The sequence below is a fragment of the Pogoniulus pusillus genome, chromosome 16, assembly GCF_015220805.1.
Source record: "Pogoniulus pusillus isolate bPogPus1 chromosome 16, bPogPus1.pri, whole genome shotgun sequence".
Taxonomy (NCBI): Eukaryota; Metazoa; Chordata; class Aves; order Piciformes; family Lybiidae; genus Pogoniulus; species Pogoniulus pusillus.
In genome coordinates this window covers 18,478,566-18,497,062 of record NC_087279.1, presented here as the reverse complement: position 1 = coordinate 18,497,062, position 18,497 = coordinate 18,478,566, and the positions used below count along the sequence as shown (strand labels likewise).

General features: G+C 46.3%; 1 protein-coding gene across 1 annotated transcript; it reads left to right on the top strand.

Moving 5' to 3' along the window:
• Positions 1-3,558: 3,558 nt before the first annotated feature.
• ZXDC (ZXD family zinc finger C) lies at positions 3,559-15,096 on the top strand. The gene is made up of 10 exons (XM_064156833.1): positions 3,559-4,978; positions 5,829-5,981; positions 6,433-6,511; positions 6,609-6,739; positions 7,376-7,546; positions 8,588-9,273; positions 10,137-10,221; positions 11,925-12,097; positions 12,794-12,895; positions 13,886-15,096. Exons 1-10 carry the CDS (start codon positions 3,877-3,879, stop codon positions 13,970-13,972), a joined length of 2,769 nt encoding a protein of 922 aa, XP_064012903.1. The 5' UTR covers positions 3,559-3,876; the 3' UTR covers positions 13,973-15,096.
• The last annotated feature ends 3,401 nt before the right edge of the window (positions 15,097-18,497 follow it).

The following is an 18,497-nucleotide window of genomic DNA, read 5'->3' as shown; positions in this document are numbered from 1 at the left end:
CAACTACATGAAGGGAGGTTGTAGCCAGGTGGGGGTTGGTGTTTTCTCCCCAGCAACCAGCAGCAGAAGGAGGGGACACCTTGTCAAGTTGTGGCAGGGGAGGTCTAGGCTGGATGTTAGGAGGAAGTTGTTGGCAGAGAGAGTGATTGCAATTGGAATGGGCTGCCCAGGGAGGTGGTGGAGTCACCATCCCTGGAGGTGTTCAAGAAAAGAGTGGCTGAGGCACTTAGTGCCATGGTCTAGTTGATTGGCTAGGGCTGGGTGCTAGGTTGGCCTGGATGATCTTGGAGGTCCCTTCCAACCTGGTTGATTCTATTATTACATTTGTTGACAGCAACTGACTGAAGTATTTTGCATTTATTAGCCGTGACACTGAACCAAAACCAGAGACTTACTTTGAAGCCTCTATGCATATTGTCAGGTACAAACATATTTTGTGTACACATTTATATAAGTCTGTGTGTGCAAAAATAAGCTACAGTTATCATGTCTAATGTTAAGCATGGCCTTGCCTATGAGCCCCATCCAGACATGAATGCAGTGTCAGCAATCCCTTCCGGAACCCTCTTTGCTGGTCATATTAGATTTGATCTGGGCTGTCCCTCTATCTCTTTGGCACTGTATCCATTACCCCTTGGAAGGTGAAGGGTTTACACAGCTAAACCTGCATTTTGCAGGTTGCTGCAGATGAGCTTCAGCCCTCAGGACTCTGGAGTGTCAAACTATACAACTGTTAAAGCCTGTGGTAATTGCTAGGTGAGCACACTCTGCAGCTCTGCCTTTGGCACCAAGTAAAGGAAACATTCATTTTGAATCACAAATCAGTTCTTTGCCCTGTTCACGTACTGTGTGTGTCTTCAGATGAATAGCAAGAGTCTGGCACCTGCTTGTAACTGAACTTTCTGTGAAATGCAATCTGCACTTGATCTGAATTGCTTCATGTTATAGAAAAGGCAAGTATATTGCTAAGTAATGTGGTTGAGATGTGAGTAGTTGTCAGCCAGATTTGACATGTGTTACACATTACCTAATAGCCACACTGGACTGGGTCCAAAGTCAGTATCATGGTATTGTATAAAACCACTCTAATTTTCAGTCAAAAGGACTAGAGTAGTGTTTTGTAAAGAGGGACAACCAGAAGATGCACTGATTTTTCTGTATTAAAGAACCTAGAGCTGCTTCATAGATTAATTTTAATTCTAACCAAGTATTCTTTGTATTGATGATAGCAATGTTTAATTGTTTCTACAGAACAAGGGGACACAGCCTCGAGTCGTGCCAGGGCAGGTCTAGGCTGGATGTTAGGAGGAAGTTATTGGCAGAGAGAGTGATTGCCATTGGAATGGGCTGCCCAGGGAGGTGGTGGAGTCATCATCCCTGGAGGCATTCAAGCAAAGCCTGGATGAGGCACTTAGTGCCATGGTCTAGTTGACTGGCTGGGGCTGGGTGCTAGGTTGGACTGGATGAGCTTGGAGGTCTCTTCCAACCTGGCTGATTCTGTGATTCTTAATTGGACATCTACCAGAGACAAAATGTTGACAAAATATTTATTATTTATTATGAGTTCTTCACCTTTGTGTTTAGTACTGGGGTACCTGCCAGCATGCTCACTTTTGTATCTGAGAGCAAAATAAGCCCCAAAGGAACTTTATTCTTATCCTTTTTAACTGGACAGAGGACATAATGTTGCATTCTACCATGTTGAATGCCACTCAAGGCCCTGGGTGTTTACAATTCTGGACAGGGACACATGGAACTTCAAGGCATGAGTGTTATGCAAGAACTCCTAGATGAAATGTGTGTTACAGTCTTTCTTACAAAGAGGTAGCATGAGTAAGGCAAAAGGGATTACAGAAAGGCAGTGAACTGCTCATCAGCTGGTCATGACTATTCACTGCCATTTAGTTATGTAGTATATGTTGTGTGCATACATTTCAATCTACCTTGCCCTTTTAACAGCATGCCTCAAGCTCTTAGATGTAAACTGAGTTGAGGCTTACAGTACCTTTGGGAGGGCAAGGGGAAACAGTAACTTGTTACTACCTGGGATGAAATAGTAGGTGCTCTTCAGCATACAGAACCATAAACAAATCCCACTACGAAGATTCTGTTTCTGAGCTCTGTTGAGCCTCATTTTCTATGTCCTCATTTGCAAAGAAGATGGGGCTGTGAATATGCTGTTGTCCTGTGGGGATGCTGATGACATTTTTTAGGTAGCTAACCTCACTGCTGGACAAACCCAACAGAGGGAGTGCAATCTTCAAGCCATGATTCTGTAGACACTGCATCAGATTCAGACAGTGGATGCAGAGGCAGTGAATTTCTGTAATGAACTCTGACTTGCCACAGGCTGAAGGATCCTTCCTTTGAACCATCATTCTTTCCTCAAAGCAGAGTTTTCCCAGGACACTGGTGCCTGGTTGCAGAGAGACAAGAGTTTGGTGACAAAGGATAATTCATACAGGACACTCATACACTTGTAATTACAGTGGGTTTTAAATGGATAAAGATTGTAAGACAAAAGAGTTGTTAGGTCCCCTAGTTAAGGTCGCATTGTGCTGCAGCAGACAAAAGATTTGTGGCTTTTTGCTCTTCTTCAGTTTTGACATCTTTGAACCAGTGATGTACCTATGTAGTAAGCAATAAACCTCTTGGCACTTTTATTCTTCAATTAGGAACATGAAGGAAGGAACTGCAAAGACCTCCACAGGGAGAGGAGGATGGCTAGGGGCAGCCAAAACCAGGAACGACCCATGCCCAGTGAGAGTCAGCAGTGGGGTAAGCCAGATTTCCAAGGAGGCTGAGCTTGAGCCTCCAGGGACTTCAGACTCTGCGCAGATAGCTGTGAAAAGGCAAAGCGGCACTCTGGCTGTGCCTAGTTCCATGGCAAGTCGCCTCGGCTTCCTCGGAGCTGGGTGTACCTGGTTACCGGTATCGTATTCTTTGTTGCCGTTAGAAATGTGATGCTACAGCGCTCAGCGGAGTCAATTCGAACAGTGCTAAGAGCACAGCGCCACCTGCTGGGGCAGCTTCGCGGCCTCGCAGCGTGGCGGAGCGCTGGCACTGCCGCAGCCAGCGCAGGGTACTTTGCTCGTACGCGCTGGAGACCCCGGAGACGACTGAAGAGTCGTGTAAGGAGGGTTTTGCCCAAGAATGGAAAAAAACCATATACATAGAATATATATGTATGCATCAGATGGATTTGCGGGATTTCTTTCGCATAGGTTCAGTGGGTGCTGTACTGCATTTTAGAGCCTTCTTCCTACTCTGTCTTTTTTCCCGTTTGTCCCTTCCCTACTCTTGCCTTCACGGCAGGCTCCCCTCTGTGCCGAGCTCGCCCTGTCCCCCTCCTCCACGTCTCTTTGGTGACACAGGCCTGCCCACGCTGTGCACAGGAACATCGGTGGAGGCTGGGGCATAGCACTGCCTTCGTGTTTCGGAGGAAACTGCACAATGTATTTTGCTATTGCAGTTCTCATTTACCTATCGCAGCTGTCCAGGCAAAGAAAACTCAGCGCGGCTCTGCTCTGCCACAGCTTCTTCCTTGCTGCAGGTGGAGTGAACAAATCCTGGAACAGCCCTCCAGGACTGCAACGACGCCACCTCTGCCACTTTGGCTATTGAAGGCAGTTTCCTGTCCGCCCGCTAGTCTACGGCAGCCACCAGCACCACCTTCCCCAGCCGAGGGCATGCGGACAGGGCTCAGCCACCCCATCGCAGCCCCTCTCTCTCCCGTCCGTAACTCCGCGCTCCGGGTTTCCCCGGCGCCTGCCGGGCCGCGCCCGTTCCGTGCTCCGCGCTCCGGGTTTCCCTGCTGGCCCACGCCGGCCCCGCCCCGCGGCTCCGGTTTCAGCCGCTGCTACAGGGACCCCCAAGATGGAAACGCAGGGGCTGCCCGTCGCGGAGGCGGCCCGGGCCCGGCCCGGCGCCCAACATGGCGGCTCTGCCGCGCCGCCCGCCGCCCCGCGCCGCCCGCCGCCGCCACCCGACTGGGAGCCAGCGGCCCCCGCCGCCGCCTCCTCCGCCGCGTCCAGCACGGCCGCGTCGGGCCTTTACGTGAGCTTCCCCGTGCTGCTGGTGGAGGAGAAGCCGGAGTCCACCGCGAGCCCGGCGCCCAGCCCGTGCGCGCCGCCGGCGGGGCCTGCGCCCGACAACGACGGGCTGCTGCTCGTCTTCAACGTCGTGCGCGGCGCGGCCGAGCCCGGACCGGCCGGCAGTGGCGAAGCGGGGCGCGCCCAGCCAGGCCCGCCGCCCGCTGAACCGCCGGAGGAGGCCTCCGGCTCTGCACCACCACCTCCGCCGCCGCCACCTCCTCCTCCCCCGCCATCGGCCCCCGTCGGCAGCGATGGCGGTGGTGGGGCGGAGGACGGCTCCTTCTCGGGGACCATCACCATCAACAACCAGAGCCTGGTGGTGCGCATCGAGAACGGCGTCCTGACGCTGGGGCCTGGCGCCGAGCAGGCCGCGGGCGCTGCCCCGCCGCCGGCTACCCCCGCGCCCCCACCCGCCGCCAGCCCCACCGAGCCGCCGGGCGGGCCGCGGCCGCGCTCGCCGCCGGTCTTTCCCTGCCCAGAGCCGCGCTGTGGCGAGGCTTTTCCCCGCAAGCAGCAGTTGCGGCTGCATCGTCTCTCGGCGCACGGCGGCGGCGGGGAGGACGGCCGCGGGGCGGCAGGCACGGCGGCGCGGCCCTTCGGCTGCCCTGTACCAGGCTGCGCTTGGTCCTTCGCCACGGCCTACAAGCTGCGACGACACCTGCACTCGCACGATAAGCTGCGGCCCTTCGTGTGCGCCGCGCCGGGCTGCGCCAAGCGCTTCACCACCGTCTACAACCTGCGGGCCCACAGCCGCGCCCACGAGCAGGAGGCGGCGCACAAGTGCGAGGCGTGCGGGCAGCGCTTCCCCAGCGCCGCCCGCCTCGCCGCCCACCGCCGCCGCAGCCACCTGGAGCCCGAGCGGCCCTATCGCTGCGAATTCCCGGGTAAGCCGCTGCTGGGCCTCTGGGGTTTGGTTCTCTTTCTTCCCCTTCAAAAAAAACCCCAAAAAACTACCCCCCCAAAAAACAGGCTCGCCCAGGTAAGGATGGGATCCCTGCCTGGAGTCTGTGCGGTGGCTCTGCTCGTTTGTCCTCCCCGCGGCACCTCCTTCCCCTACAGGCCACCCCCTGATGCTCAGGAAGGCTTCCGCTTCTTACCACCTCGGTTATCAAGAGGGAAAGTTTGTGTGCCGGAGAATGCTGCACTTTCCCCGGTCAGTTTAGGTACGGGTATGAGGAGGTGCAGTGCTATGCCGGCTTACAAAGAAGGCTGGAGAGAGAGAGGTATCGTGGAGGGTCATGTAGTGATAGGAGTGATAGCTCTAAACTGGAATAGAGTAGGTTTAGATTACATTTAAGGAAGTTCTTTGAAGGCAGTGAGGCACTGGAACGGGTTGCATGGAGAGGTTGTGGATGCCCTAATCCTGGAAGTGTTCAAAGCCAGGTTCGACGGGGGCTCTGAGCAACCTGTTCTAGTGGAAGGTGGCCTTGTGCACAACAGGGGTGTTGGAGCTAAAGAGTCTTCGAGGCCCCTTCCAATCCAAATCACTTTACAAGTCACAGCACAAGTTTTCAGTAGTATGACCTAGACCAAGTTCTGTGTGTTTCTGGCTAAGTAATTGTAGTCTGTGGCAATGAACTGCACGGTTTATTTTCCCCTTGTGTGCCAGGATGTGAGAACCTGGTAAAAGAATCTCCAGAGGCTCTGCTTTAGAAGTTGTGAGGGAGGAGAGAATGCAGTTTTCCTGAATCAGTTTGGTATCAAGCTGGTGTGCTGTTTTCCTTCTCTCCTTAGGCTGTGAAAGAACGTTTATCACAGTGAGTGCGTTATTCTCCCATAATCGAGCACACTTCAGAGAGCAGGAGCAGTTTTCCTGTTCATTCCCTGGCTGTAACAAGCAATATGACAAAGCTTGCAGGCTGAAAATCCACATGAGGAGCCACACAGGTATTTCTGAGGGTGATTTGTACCTTGTTGAAGTACATGGAAGATAATAACGTGGAGAGCAGAGTTCAGTGTACTGGAAAACTGAAAGTCATGAAGGGAGAAAGATTGATGTGACTATTTGGAGTCAGTGAGCAGAATTGTCCCAGCTCTATTTTGAAGTTTGCAGACATTCAAAACGTTGTGTAAATTCCAATCTTGGTCAAAACAAACAGATAATAAATTCTCAGACCATGTGAAATCTACATACAAAAGTCCAGCAAGCACTCCTGATTCAGTGAGTCACAGAAGATTCAGATTGTAGGGACTGGACATCGCAGTAACTCTGCGATGAATTGCATGAGAGGGTGTTTGAGGCTTCTTGTTTTAAGTTAATTGAGATTAAGCAGCTCTTGAGAACTTGTAGTAGTGCTGTGTGTTTCTCAATTACTAATGTAACCTTTTTTTGCTTCAGGTGAAAGGCCTTTCATCTGTGACTTTGAAGGTTGTGGTTGGTCTTTTACCAGTATGTCCAAGCTGCTGAGACACAAAAGGTAGCCTTTTCTGATTATATTACACTTGTTTGTTTTTCCTCCAGTACTTAAGCAGCAGTGGATGTATTCATGCCAGTGGCAATTCTTTCCCTTTCAGGAAACACGAAGATGACAGGAGATTTATGTGCCCCGTAGAAGGCTGTGGGAAGTCCTTTACAAGAGCAGAACACTTGAAAGGCCACAGTATAACCCATCTTGGTACAAAGCCATTTGAGTGTCCAGTAGAAGGTATTGTTCAGTTGTTTTGTGTGTTAAATGGTAGTCGTTGTCTTAAGCCTCTTCCTCAAATGTAAGCTTGTTACAGGAATGGAACAATTTAGAGGGAGTCTTCTAAGGGTTTGAAGAAGTAACACTGAACAGAAGGCACTGTAACTGTGTGAGTGATGGTGCCCAAAGTCATGGATGGCCACTTTGCTATCTGTTGCAGTCATATGGAAGCCTTCTTGTTGCTCCGTGGTTTGTTAGGACTGTAGGACTCCTTGAAGAAAGATCTTGGGTCTGAACTGGAATGTTCTGCTTCAGCAAGTAAAGCAGCTCTACTGGACAATTGCTTCTGCTTTTAATGGTTTTGCTAGCAGTTGGCATGAAGAGTTTGCTTTTAAGGTGCTATAGCAGGGAAGGGTTGTGCATTACACTGAATGGTTTAAAAGTTGCTTACTGTCAGGAACAGGTTGTTGACATATCCTCTCCACTGAGAGGTCCTTGATGTCAAGCAAGTAAAGGTATATTTTTCTCTCTTTGGATTCCTCTGAGCATACTAAAATAATTCTGCAGAGCTGCTTGGATTTGTTTTGTTAAGCTAGTAAATATGAGCAGTCCATTGAAACTAGATGAAACTTTAAAACCTTGTATATCTTCTTGCAGGCTGCTGTGCAAAATTTTCAGCACGAAGTAGTCTGTATATTCACTCCAAAAAACATCTTCAAGACGTGGACTCATTAAAGACTCGTTGTCCTGTATCAAGCTGTAATAAATTGTTCACTTCCAAACACAGTATGAAGACTCACATGGTCAAACAGCATAACTTCAGCCCAGGTAAAGTATTTGTTTCAAACTGTAGGAGGGTGCAGTGGAAAAGCTAAATGTTTTGTTGTCAAGGAAGATCTGCTTACCTGTATTGAAATGTGAGCCCCACTGATAGGAGTGACAGAATCATCAGTGAGACTGTGGTGAGTTTTTGTCTCTCAGAATTTCCAATGAGACCTGACTTAAGCTTGCCCTATGTGAAACTCTGAAATTGTGATGGTTTGGGTGTTCCCTGCCCCCCTGACACTTTGGAAATCACCCAGACTAGACTCAGCTGGCTCTGGAAATTGAACGAAGCTTATTATTTACAGCTAGCAGAATATACAAGCAGGTATTTACAGTATATACAGTTACAGGCAGAAATATACAAGGTAAAAGGTAATACAGAAACACAGCAGCCCTCCCAGAAACCTGAGTCCCCAGGAGGGGCTCTCAACCACCCTTTCACCTTCTCCTACCCCTCTACCTTACCCCAGTCCCAAGGAAGAATGGAGGTTCAGCCAGGGGGGTTAGGAAGCAAAGTGGATTAATCAGAGAGATGGCAGAGAGGCTAGAGAGAAATGCAGCTCAGCCAGTTCCCCCAGAAGAAGAATGACTCTCTTATGTGTTTGGATTCTTGTTCTTATATCTCAGCAAGCTTATGAGTGAATTAGACATCAGCACTCTTTTTCTTCCATAGTCTGCAATCTTAGCTCTTCTTACCAAAACATTCTAGCTAGCTTCAGAGTAGCACAGAAATGCAGCTTCTTTTCGAAGTAGAGCTTGTCTTTCTTCTCTCTGAACTATGAGCAAGGGCTAGAAGCACTTCTGCACTCCTTTCTCCATTGCTATACTTTAGTGTTTCCTTTTGGCAAGTGCATGTGTAACTGAGATTTCTCAGTAGTGAACTTAATTCAGTAAGCCTTCTTAAGTCTGCTATGAGGGAACTTGGGAAGTGTTTTAGTAGGTTGAGAATCTAGAGTTTTAACCTTCCACCTGTGATCACTTGTATTTTTTCCTCCCCTTTATATGATGAAGCATCTGTCTTACAACCACACTCATCTCTTGCAGATCTTCTAACTCAGCTCGAAGCAACCAGCTCCCTCACACCTAGCAGTGAACTCACTAGCCCGGGACAGAGTGATCTCAGCAATATAGACCTCGTATCTCTGTTCTCCAATGTGCCCAGTCACAATTCTGGAATTGCAACAGACATGACACTGGTGAACTCTGGAATTGTCACCATCGATGTTGCTTCTGTGGGCTCAACGCTTGGAGGAAACCTGCCTGTCAGTAGCAGTTCTTTAAGTCAGGCAGTCGATCCCTTGATACTGGTGGCTAGCAGTGATATGCCGCAGAGCTTGGACAGTTCTCTCTTGCTGGGAACCAGTGCAACGGTTCTGCAGCAAAGCACTTTAAACTTGGATGATGTACAGACTGTCAGTGCAGAAGCCTTGGGTTCATTGGCGTCGCTGTCGGTGAGGAACTCCGGTCAAGACGTGCACGGTTTGATGTCCAGCAATAACTTAACAATTGACACAGCCACTTTGACTCCTTCTAGTAGCCTTGGTGCTACCAGTGTGCCTGAGTTACTAACACCAAGTAAAGTTGAACGGAATTTGCTTCCTAGCTCAGAAGTTGTTGGTCAACAAGAGGGCAGCAAAGTAGTGACGCAGTTTGTCTTCTCCAATCCTCCAGGGAGCTACAGTGCACAGAAAGAAATGGATCTTGGCACAGTGACTGGCAACTCGTTTTTGGTATGCAGTAACTATTGATTTTACCCCTAGATAACTGAAATGCCCTGACATTGAGGATATCCATTGCTGTTTATACCATCTAGAGAGACCTTTCTCTCAAATTTTGTGCATCATGCAGTCTGGCTCTTTGATGAAGTATGTAGAGTGTTACATTGCATGGTGTGTTGTCAGAAGTAGATTCAGTGGAATGGTTTCTCTTAAGTGCAACTGAGATGCCCTGACTTTGAGGTTATCCATTGCTGCTTATACCATCTAGAGAGACCTTTCTCTTGAATTTTGCACATCATGCAGTCTGGCTTCTTTTTTGATGAAATAAGTAGAATGTTCTGTTGCATGGTGTGTTGTCAGAAGTAGATTCAGTGTAATGGTTTCTCGTAAGAAGTGCTGGAAGTGTTAAGGGAGAACCTTTCAGAATAAGGGATTAAAAAACAGCCATCTATCAGGATGAAATGGAAATTACAAGAATACCCAAGATTATGTGGCATGTTTTGTGCATTTTGCTCCAGGAAAATATTTGGGCTGAGAGAATAACTGAAACATTTTAATCTCAGTCTCAGTTTGCATTTGAAGTACTCTTCCCTATCTGCTTTACTATGTTACTACTTTACAAAGGAAATATTTAAGCTGTGGAAAGCTGTAAACTTAGAAATGTGGAGCTAACTTCTTTTTGTGTTGAACTCCAGTTACTAAGTGCATACAAGACATTTGTCAAAACACCAGAAGAGCATGAGAAACTAGAGTCCTGTGTTTGCAGTGCAAAAGATAACTGCAACCAAGAACTCACTAGTCTCTGTTCATTGCCTTGCTTTGTTGTTGTTGCATTCAAAACACTTTGCATCTCTTGGCTGTTTTTAATATACCAGGAGAGCAGTGGGTCTGCGAGAACAGATTACAGAGCCATTCAGCTAGCCAAGAAAAGAAAACAAAAAGGGAATGGGAGCAGCACAGGTGAGAAGCCATTCACTTTGTTTAATTTATTAACTACAGTTATGCAGGGGGATTGACAATGCCATAGGAGCAGGTATCCAAGTACATTCTTCAACATCCCATCTGGTTTATTGCTAGTTAAAACACTTTTGCATGTGGTGTACCATCTGTTACTTGGGACAATCATATTCTGTGGAATATCAGATTCACAGTAAGTTTACATAGGAATCAGCACCATGCATTGCATGTTTTTTAACAAGACACTGGCCCTTACATCTCTTCTGCTTTTTATTTTCTTATTAAACAACAAAATGTGAGGTCACTTTGCTTTTGTTGGTTTTATTGCTTTTGATCTTGTCTTTCACTCTGTACAGATGATGAAAACATGGTTGGTTTTGCTTTAGTGTTTCATTTGCTAACAGTGTTAAGAAATAAGTTTATGTCATAGTTACCTGGAAATTCTCAAGTCTCTCTCTTAGTTCGTAGCTTTGTAGTGAGTTCTTGTGTAGGGTGAGTTGTAGGCTGTGGTTTGAGGTGTGTCCTAAAAACTGTAGCTTGACCCAAAGCTCTCTGATGTGAATTACACAGTCTGTCAGATCAAACGTCCATGGCTCACTAGACTTGCATGAGCTCAGGCAGCTGAGTTGTGTCTACTCTTGGGACTGGGGTGGAGTATAAAATACACATACAGCACAGAACTAAAATATGTATGTGTACATGCACGTGTATATATATCTATCTTAAACCTTCTGCCTCTGAAAATGAAGCTGTCTTGTTTCTGTATCTGTGAAAGGCACACCTGCATAAACTGTCTGGTTTGATATCACATGGAAGGGTAGCTGCTCAATGAAGCTAGTTTAGCGTGTGCTTCTGTTGCCAAACATATGCATACATCAACAAACAGGTCTTTTTGACATCAGTTTAAAAAGACAGTTGCACTTAATCTGCACATCACCTAAAATGACCTTGGAAAATTCCTTTTTCTGTTCCCACTCAAGGCTCTTAGTAGTCTGCCTTTCACCACCTTTGGCCTTAGTGCTAATTTGTGCTTTCAAAGTGATCTGTACAGTCTTGTATTTCTAATTGGCTTAACTACTTGACTGAAAGCTTTAGAGGGAGGTTCAGTGTTTACAAACAAGTTATCCAAGCCTTTTATGTGCTGTAGATGTAAAAAGCCTCCACAACACAGAAAAACCCCAAACCAAATCTGAAACATCTGTGACAAGATTGTATCCTTACATTTATTCTGTTTAGATTCTTTTCGAGCTAAAGTTCTGGTAGTGACACTTCCATAGCTTCTTCTAACAGTCCTCAAAACCTTTCTGGGAATAGCTGAGCATCACTGTGCTCCTTTCATAATTTGGGAAAAGGATGTAGGTGATTTCTCAGGAAATGGGTTGCAAAATTGAAACAAGAAAATGCATTTCTACTTTCTAATTCTTTTCTGTAACTCCACAAATATGCTGATATTTCTCTGCTACCCTAAGCTAAGCAGTTTGTGATGTGGTTTTAATGACATTCTTCTAAAATGATGCTCAGTCAGCAGTTGGAGCTCATCAGCTGATTGCTGTCTGGTATTTTAGCAGTTATCAGATGGTGCTTAATTATATTGCACTGTTCCAGGCTTTTGCTGTATAAATAGCTGCATAAAATTGAAAAATATTAGTGGCAAACTTTGCAAACTGCTTCTGACCACCTAAGTATTAAAATGATTCTTTTTTTAGGGGCATCTGGCTCTGGTCAGAGGAAAAGCAAAGGTGGTAAGGTAAGCCCTACCACCTTTTCATCATCTGCTCCTGGCAGTCGACTTGGTGGCAACATAGTTCTGCCAAATGGAGGGCTGACAATAAGGGACCCTGCCACTGGAGCCCAGTATGTGCAAATTCAGCTTCTTCAGGTAAGAGCTGAGGAGAGACAAACATGCTCATCTCCTCTGTTACACATACTCAGCTTTGTTAACAGAGTTCTTGCATTAGCCCACATCTCTCACGTTTACATGGTCAGTAAGAGTAACGTGAAAAGATGAGCTGCAAAATGAGTTTTCAGCTTAAACTCTGGTTTTTCAGAATTGTTGGAATAAAGCTTCATGGTTTTTTCCTAACGCCTGTTAACCAGTGTGGGCTGGTGAGTGGAGCATGGCAGGTGTTAGGTTTTTGCCCAGGTGTGTATCTGTATAGGATTCAGAGCAAGGGTAATCTCCTTCTGCTTTATTGCTAATGGGATATGGTGTGGCAGAAGCTGTGGGCAGAGTTCTCCCTCTATCAGGTTTTCTGATGGGTGTGAATGTTTTGTACCTTTCATGTTCAGACCACATGATGAGAATCCTTGCATCTTTCTGAGTGTTAGGTTTATTGGAAGAGGAACCATTCCTTCCTTTGCAGGTCTTGCCAATTTTTCCAAGTTGATTGTGATAAGTAATAAGTTATACACTAGCCCCAGTTCAGATTTAAGTGGTAGTTACCTTTCCATCTACCTTTGTGGATCTACATAGCTTTATCAGATGTTTTTGAGATGGTGAAGCCTAGAGAAATTGGCCAGGTTGTGCTGAGTTGTTTGTGGGTCTCATAATTGCATCTTGCTTCTGCATTCACAGGATGATTCCCCAGGAGAGGGAGATTTGCCCTTTCAGCTGAGCTCTCAGTCCTCCTCGTCACACTCTCAGCTTACAGTGGATTTACCTGTTCACATACTTCAGGTATGGCATGACACAGACATTGGCCTTTATTGCACTGACTTCATTTAAAGCTTCTATTGCTTTGAAAGTGAAGAGAGTTTACTGTGAACACTGTGGTGTTCTGCCATGTTTTCCATTGGGAGTTTGAGTTCACTTGCAAGAAGTAGTAAGCAGAGAGGTGCACTGCCAGATCTCCTCTGTGTGTTTCCAGCTTTGACATGTGGTTGTTTTTCCTTCCTGTTAGTGAGTAATGAATAACCATGCATTACTCATTGATTACATGAGTGCTTCATCCTTGTTTACCTCACCCCCTGCTGCAGATAGCGAGTGGGTCAAGAAAGAGAATCAGAATTGTACGTAACTGGCTACAGGAAGGATGGAAGTGGGAAATAGGATCAACCCTGGATCTCAGAGCCATGTCTGTGTGGAAATGGCAGATTAAAAAGCCTGCTCACCTCTGCAGTCTGAGGTTTCACTGCTTACCCTTGCTGCCTACGGAGTGTCAGTGTTACGTGGAGCTTTCTGTGTTCAAACAGCTTGCATAAATGCTTTTATCTACTGTGCTGGAGAACTGCATGCTAGTGAGTAGGAGCAACTGACAGCTGAGCAGCAGTGAATGATTGGCATGTGGATAGATCACATTTTCTACCTGACCATTTGGGATTTTGATAGTGGTGAGCTCTGCAGTGTAGTTGTTCTTACTAAGAGAGCTTCAAATACAGCTTTTGTATTTAGCAGGACCACTTAACTGTGATAAACCTAGAAATACCTGACTTGTCAGTCAGTAAGAGAGGAAAAAGCAGTCAGTCACTGATTATCTCCATTAGTAAGGCTCATCTGAAGTGTTCCAAGAAAAACTGTACTAGCACTGAGAGAGTCTCCAAAGTAGGAGGGCTTTGGGTTTCTGTTAAACCATTCAAAGCATTTCTCTGGTGTTGGGTAAATGTCAAGGTAAGCTTACTGATAAGCATTAAAGAGATTCTGAACTCTCTGGGCTGTTTGCTTTGACAGGAAGCACACAACTCCACTGAAGATGATGCAGGTTCTGATAACTCTCAGTTCACTGGAAGCACAATCAACTTGCAGGATCTGGAGTGACCTGTACTAAGAACAGTTACTTGAAAGCAAACTGGGCAATCGTGTCTTGACAGAGTGAGATCACTGCCTGGGCCTTTTTCCAAGGAAAATAGGAAAACTGAGAGTGCCAGGTCGTGGCATGCAGTTTGCTAAGGACAGTTGCAACTGAAAGGCTTCCTTCAAAAGTGTAAATCCCACTTGACGTGCCTGTGTAAGATGCCCTGTCTGCCTGTCTGGTTGAAGAGACCCGAGGCAGACTGCTGTACAGTGTTGTTTCAGGGAGAAGTACTGTATGAAACTTCAAACTGAGGTAATAGTTCCTGTTTTCACAGAAAGCAAGTATTCTACAGCTAACGACTACAGATTGACAGTCCTGCCTCTGAAAGTCAAAACTCCCCTCTGTTGCTCTGCTGCCAGAGCCAGTAACACCGAGGAATTAACAGCTAAAGTTTGCAAGTGCTTTCCACACACAGAGAGAATGATTTTGGTCCCCTGGTTTTGGCAGACATTTGGAATGAAGTGTCCCATGGAACGAGATGAATTTCCTATGCCATGAAAATGAGATGCTCTAGAATCTTTGTTTTAGGAAGCTAGATTCTAAATGTTAACTTAGCTGTGAATCAGTTTGTAGCTCATGTTGAGTTTCTCCCGTCCCTCGCTCCTGCATCCCAAATACTTTGCTGAATTCTTCCAGCAAAACTTGAAAACTGCAATACTCACTGTAAGTGATTAGCTGAGAGTCCAACAGCATCTGAGAGAGGTTTGTTTTATTCTTTGTGCTCCCTGTTTTGGGAGCAATGTTGAGTGTCACGTAAATTTTAAGCACCTTGATTTTGGTTGGTTGTTTTTTTTAATCTCATCTATAAACTGCTGCCAAGTTAGCTGTAAACTGGCCACTACTTGTTCATTTTTGGGTTGGTTTGGGTGTTTGGTTCAAATGGACACTGTTACCACTTGTTCTTTAGTGCTGTCCAAGAGTGGACACTGCTACCACTTGTCCAAGAGTGTCACATGCTCGTGGAGCTTCCAGCTGGTTTACAGAAGCTGCAGTTGTGAGATTAGTTTGTGGGGAGATAAGAAAATTGTTACCTAGGAAGATTTGCCCCACTGAAAAAAACAAACCCCACAGTTTCTCCTGGGGGTGGGGAAGGGGTAGGGGGTGGGGGAGAAGTTGTATGTACTGTATTTAACCTGGATTGCAGACACCTAAATAAGTATAGGGTTGTATAGGGGAAAGAAAAAGCCCCAACGAAACCAACAAAACCCCTTTGGTTACATTTTAAAGTAGTAATTTAAATGTTTCTTATGGTGATGTACTGAATGCCTATAAAAAATGATGTATAGGAGTTTGATAAAAGGGTGTATGTACTGGTTTTTATTCTCCATGAGGTATGTCTGTATGCACCTATGTGTATTTTTGTTGTGGGTTTGTTTTTGTTACAGAGTAAGGTTTGTCACACAGGAGAACATTGTGATCTTTCTGATCTTGCACATACTTATTTATTTCACAGTTTCACTGATGTTGAATTCACACGAGGTCATTCAGAAAGGCTTTTACTTCCTGTGCCTTTTGAACTATGTATGTGTCCAGGCAAATGCTTTCTTTGCTTAATGACTTAGGGAGGAAGAGCGAGTCTGCAGGCTATCTGCAAACCAGGTCCTGATTTGTAGGCAGCATTATATCCTCTGGTTGAGCCAGGTTTGTTTTTCTATCTTCAGTTAACCTGAGCACTGAGGTCTCTTGGTTTGTGTCATCCTGAGTTTACAGCACGCATCCAGGGAATCTTCTTAACCCACTCAGGTTGGGTTTTCAAACCAAACTAATTGGTGACATCTTCTGCCTGGTGGCTGTGACTGCAGCATGGAGCCACTCCTGAGAGATGGAATGGCTGGGGAGGAATTGTGCAGAAGAGGCTACTGGGTCTTGCTCTAGTGGTCACCATAGTCTCCCTGGAAGCTAGGACACCTCAAGCTCCAAATGCCTGCATTTTTCTGTCTTCAAGGACCATACCAGTTCTTAAATCTATTAAAATGGCCAAGGAACACTCCATCTTTTTATGGGACTTGCAACCAAATCTTTCTACTTCTGAAAATGTACCTCACTCAGCTTTGTAAGTGAATGTAAAGTGCTAACCTCTTGGGGCCGAAAATTGGATCACTTGGCTTGAACTCCATTGCTGGCAATGGATACCTGAAGAACTTCTGGTGCAAAAGGGTTAATAAAGCTTTTTTTTTTTTATGGTCACTTTGTCACTGAGTATTGTTCTTTGGATGGATGCATCTGGCATAAAGCTAATCGTTGCCAGCTCGATTTCTACAGAGCTTATGTTTAACTTTGCTTGTGTCTTCACAGTAGCAGGACAGGCTCTATAATGAGAGCCATCCTATGAATTAAGTCGTAGAATCAACCAGATTGGAAGAGACCTCCAAGATCATCCAGGCCAACCTAGCACCCAGCCCTAGCCAGTCAACTAGACCATGGCACTAAGTGCCTCAGCCAGGCTTTTCTTGAACACCTCCAGGGATGGTGACTCCACCACCTCCCTGGGAAGCCCATTCCAATGCCAATCACTCTCTCTGCCAACAACTTCCTCCTAACATCCAGCCTAGACCTCCCCTGGCACAACTTGAGACTGTGTCCCCTTCTTCTGCTGCTGGTTGCTGGGGAGAAGACACCAACCCCCACCTGGCTACAACCTCCCTTCAGGTAGTTGTAGACAGCAATGAGGTTCAGATGCAAAACAGGCACTCCTTCAGTTCTATCTAGGCCTGCTTGGCTCTCTGCTCCTAACTTTTCTGTGCAGAAGGGAGGCCAAACAAACTCCTCTATATCTATTTTACTCTCTAATCAACTTGTGTGTGAAGGAAGCCTACACTGTCCTGTCCTCCGTGCTTCAGTTTGTCTCACATAAGTGTGTTTTATTTCAGGAGGAAAATCCACACCCCATGCTTACTTTGTTACAGTGCATTACTGCTGGCACCATTCACATCCAAATGGGTAAGTAGTTCATGCTTTTCCCTTAAACAGCAGCAACTAACACTAAAGATTTAGATTTTCTGGAGGTTTCCATCCATGTATCACAGTATCACAGTATCACAGTATCACCAAGGTTGGAAGAGACCTCACAGATCATCAAGTCCAACCCTTTACCACAGTGCCCAAGGCTAGACCATGGCACCATGTAGAAGTTGATCAAGTGCAAAAACAAGCATCATGAAGAGGCAAAGCAGCACACAAATTAGATTGAGCAGAATTTGGCTCACAGAAGTTGTTCCATACTTTCTACTCTTTCTGTAAGATGTTTGGAGATGGTCTAATACTGCCCCCAAGGTTTTCCACCCCCTTACCTGGCACTGCATTCCGTTCCTGACTGTGGTGCAAGTTTTGGGTGAACATTTCAGCCCATGCAGTCTGTGCCTTACCATTCACAGTTTTTTTGTCGCTTTCTACTGCCATCAGCAAAGGCTTTTATGGCAATATAGAAAAGCTTGAGTTTAGCACATGTGCTATCAGTACATCCACCACTAAGTGAAGAATAAGTTTGGCATCTACATGTTTGGCTACTGGGTTTCATGGCTGTTTGCTGATAGCAGCAGACTGAATTAGGATGAAGAGTTCCAATCTCCATTTCACATTTGATCTACCAGACTTCAGAATCTCCTTGGTATATGAATTGTCAGGAATAAGTTTACATTCACTTCTCATGGACAAAATTCCATATCACAGGCTCTCAGGATATTAGGGGTTGGAAGAAACCCTCAAGGAGATCATCCAGTCCAACCCCCCTGCCAGAGCAGGACAAAACTATCTAACACAGATCACAGAGGAACACATCCAGACAGGCCTGGAAAGTCTCCAAAGAAGGAGACCCCACAGCCTCTCTGGGGAGCCTGTGCCAGTGCTCTGTGACCCTTACAGTAAAGTAGTTCCCCCTTGTGTGAGGCAGAACCTCTTTTACTGCAATTTACACTCATTGCTCCTTGTCCTATCCCAGGGCACAAGTGAGCAGAGCCTGTCCCCCCTTCCTGATCAGCCCTCAGGTGTTAATAAACATTTATTAAATCCCCTCCAAGTCTTTTCCAGCCTAAACAGCCCCAGGTCCCTCAGCCTCTCCTCATAAGCCATGCCCTCCAGTCCTCTAATCATCCTTGTAGCCCTCCACTGGACCCACTCTGGCAGATCCCTGTTTCTCTTAAACTAGGGACCCCAAAACTGAATGCAGTTGTCAAGATGAGGTCTCACCAGAGCAAAGTAGAGAGGAAGAAGAACCTCCCTTGATCTGCTGGACACACTCTTCCTAATACACCCCAGGATCCCATTGGCCTTCTTGGCCACAAGGGCACATTGCTATCCCATCGTTAGCTTATTATCCACTAGCACTCCCAGGTCCCTCTCCACAGATGCCTCCACATCCTTGCCTTATAATGAATAGCTCCTCACTGTGAATGTTGTTAGTGAAAAGATTATTCCTACCACACATCCACCCAGCTCCAGTTTTGCCCCACTAACAAGCCAGAGGGAAAAACCACAGCTCACAGGGACCAG

What these genes read in the sequence shown, in the direction of transcription:
- ZXDC (XM_064156833.1), top strand. Translation starts at nt 3,877, where the DNA reads ATGGAAACGCAGGGGCTGCCCGTCGCGGAGGCGGCCCGGGCCCGGCCC. An exon ending in CCACATGAGGAGCCACACAG is followed by an intron (nt 5,982 to 6,432) that starts GTATTTCTGAGG and finishes TTTTTGCTTCAG; the next exon opens with GTGAAAGGCCTTTCATCTGT. An exon ending in AGGGAATGGGAGCAGCACAG is followed by an intron (nt 10,222 to 11,924) that starts GTGAGAAGCCAT and finishes TTCTTTTTTTAG; the next exon opens with GGGCATCTGGCTCTGGTCAG.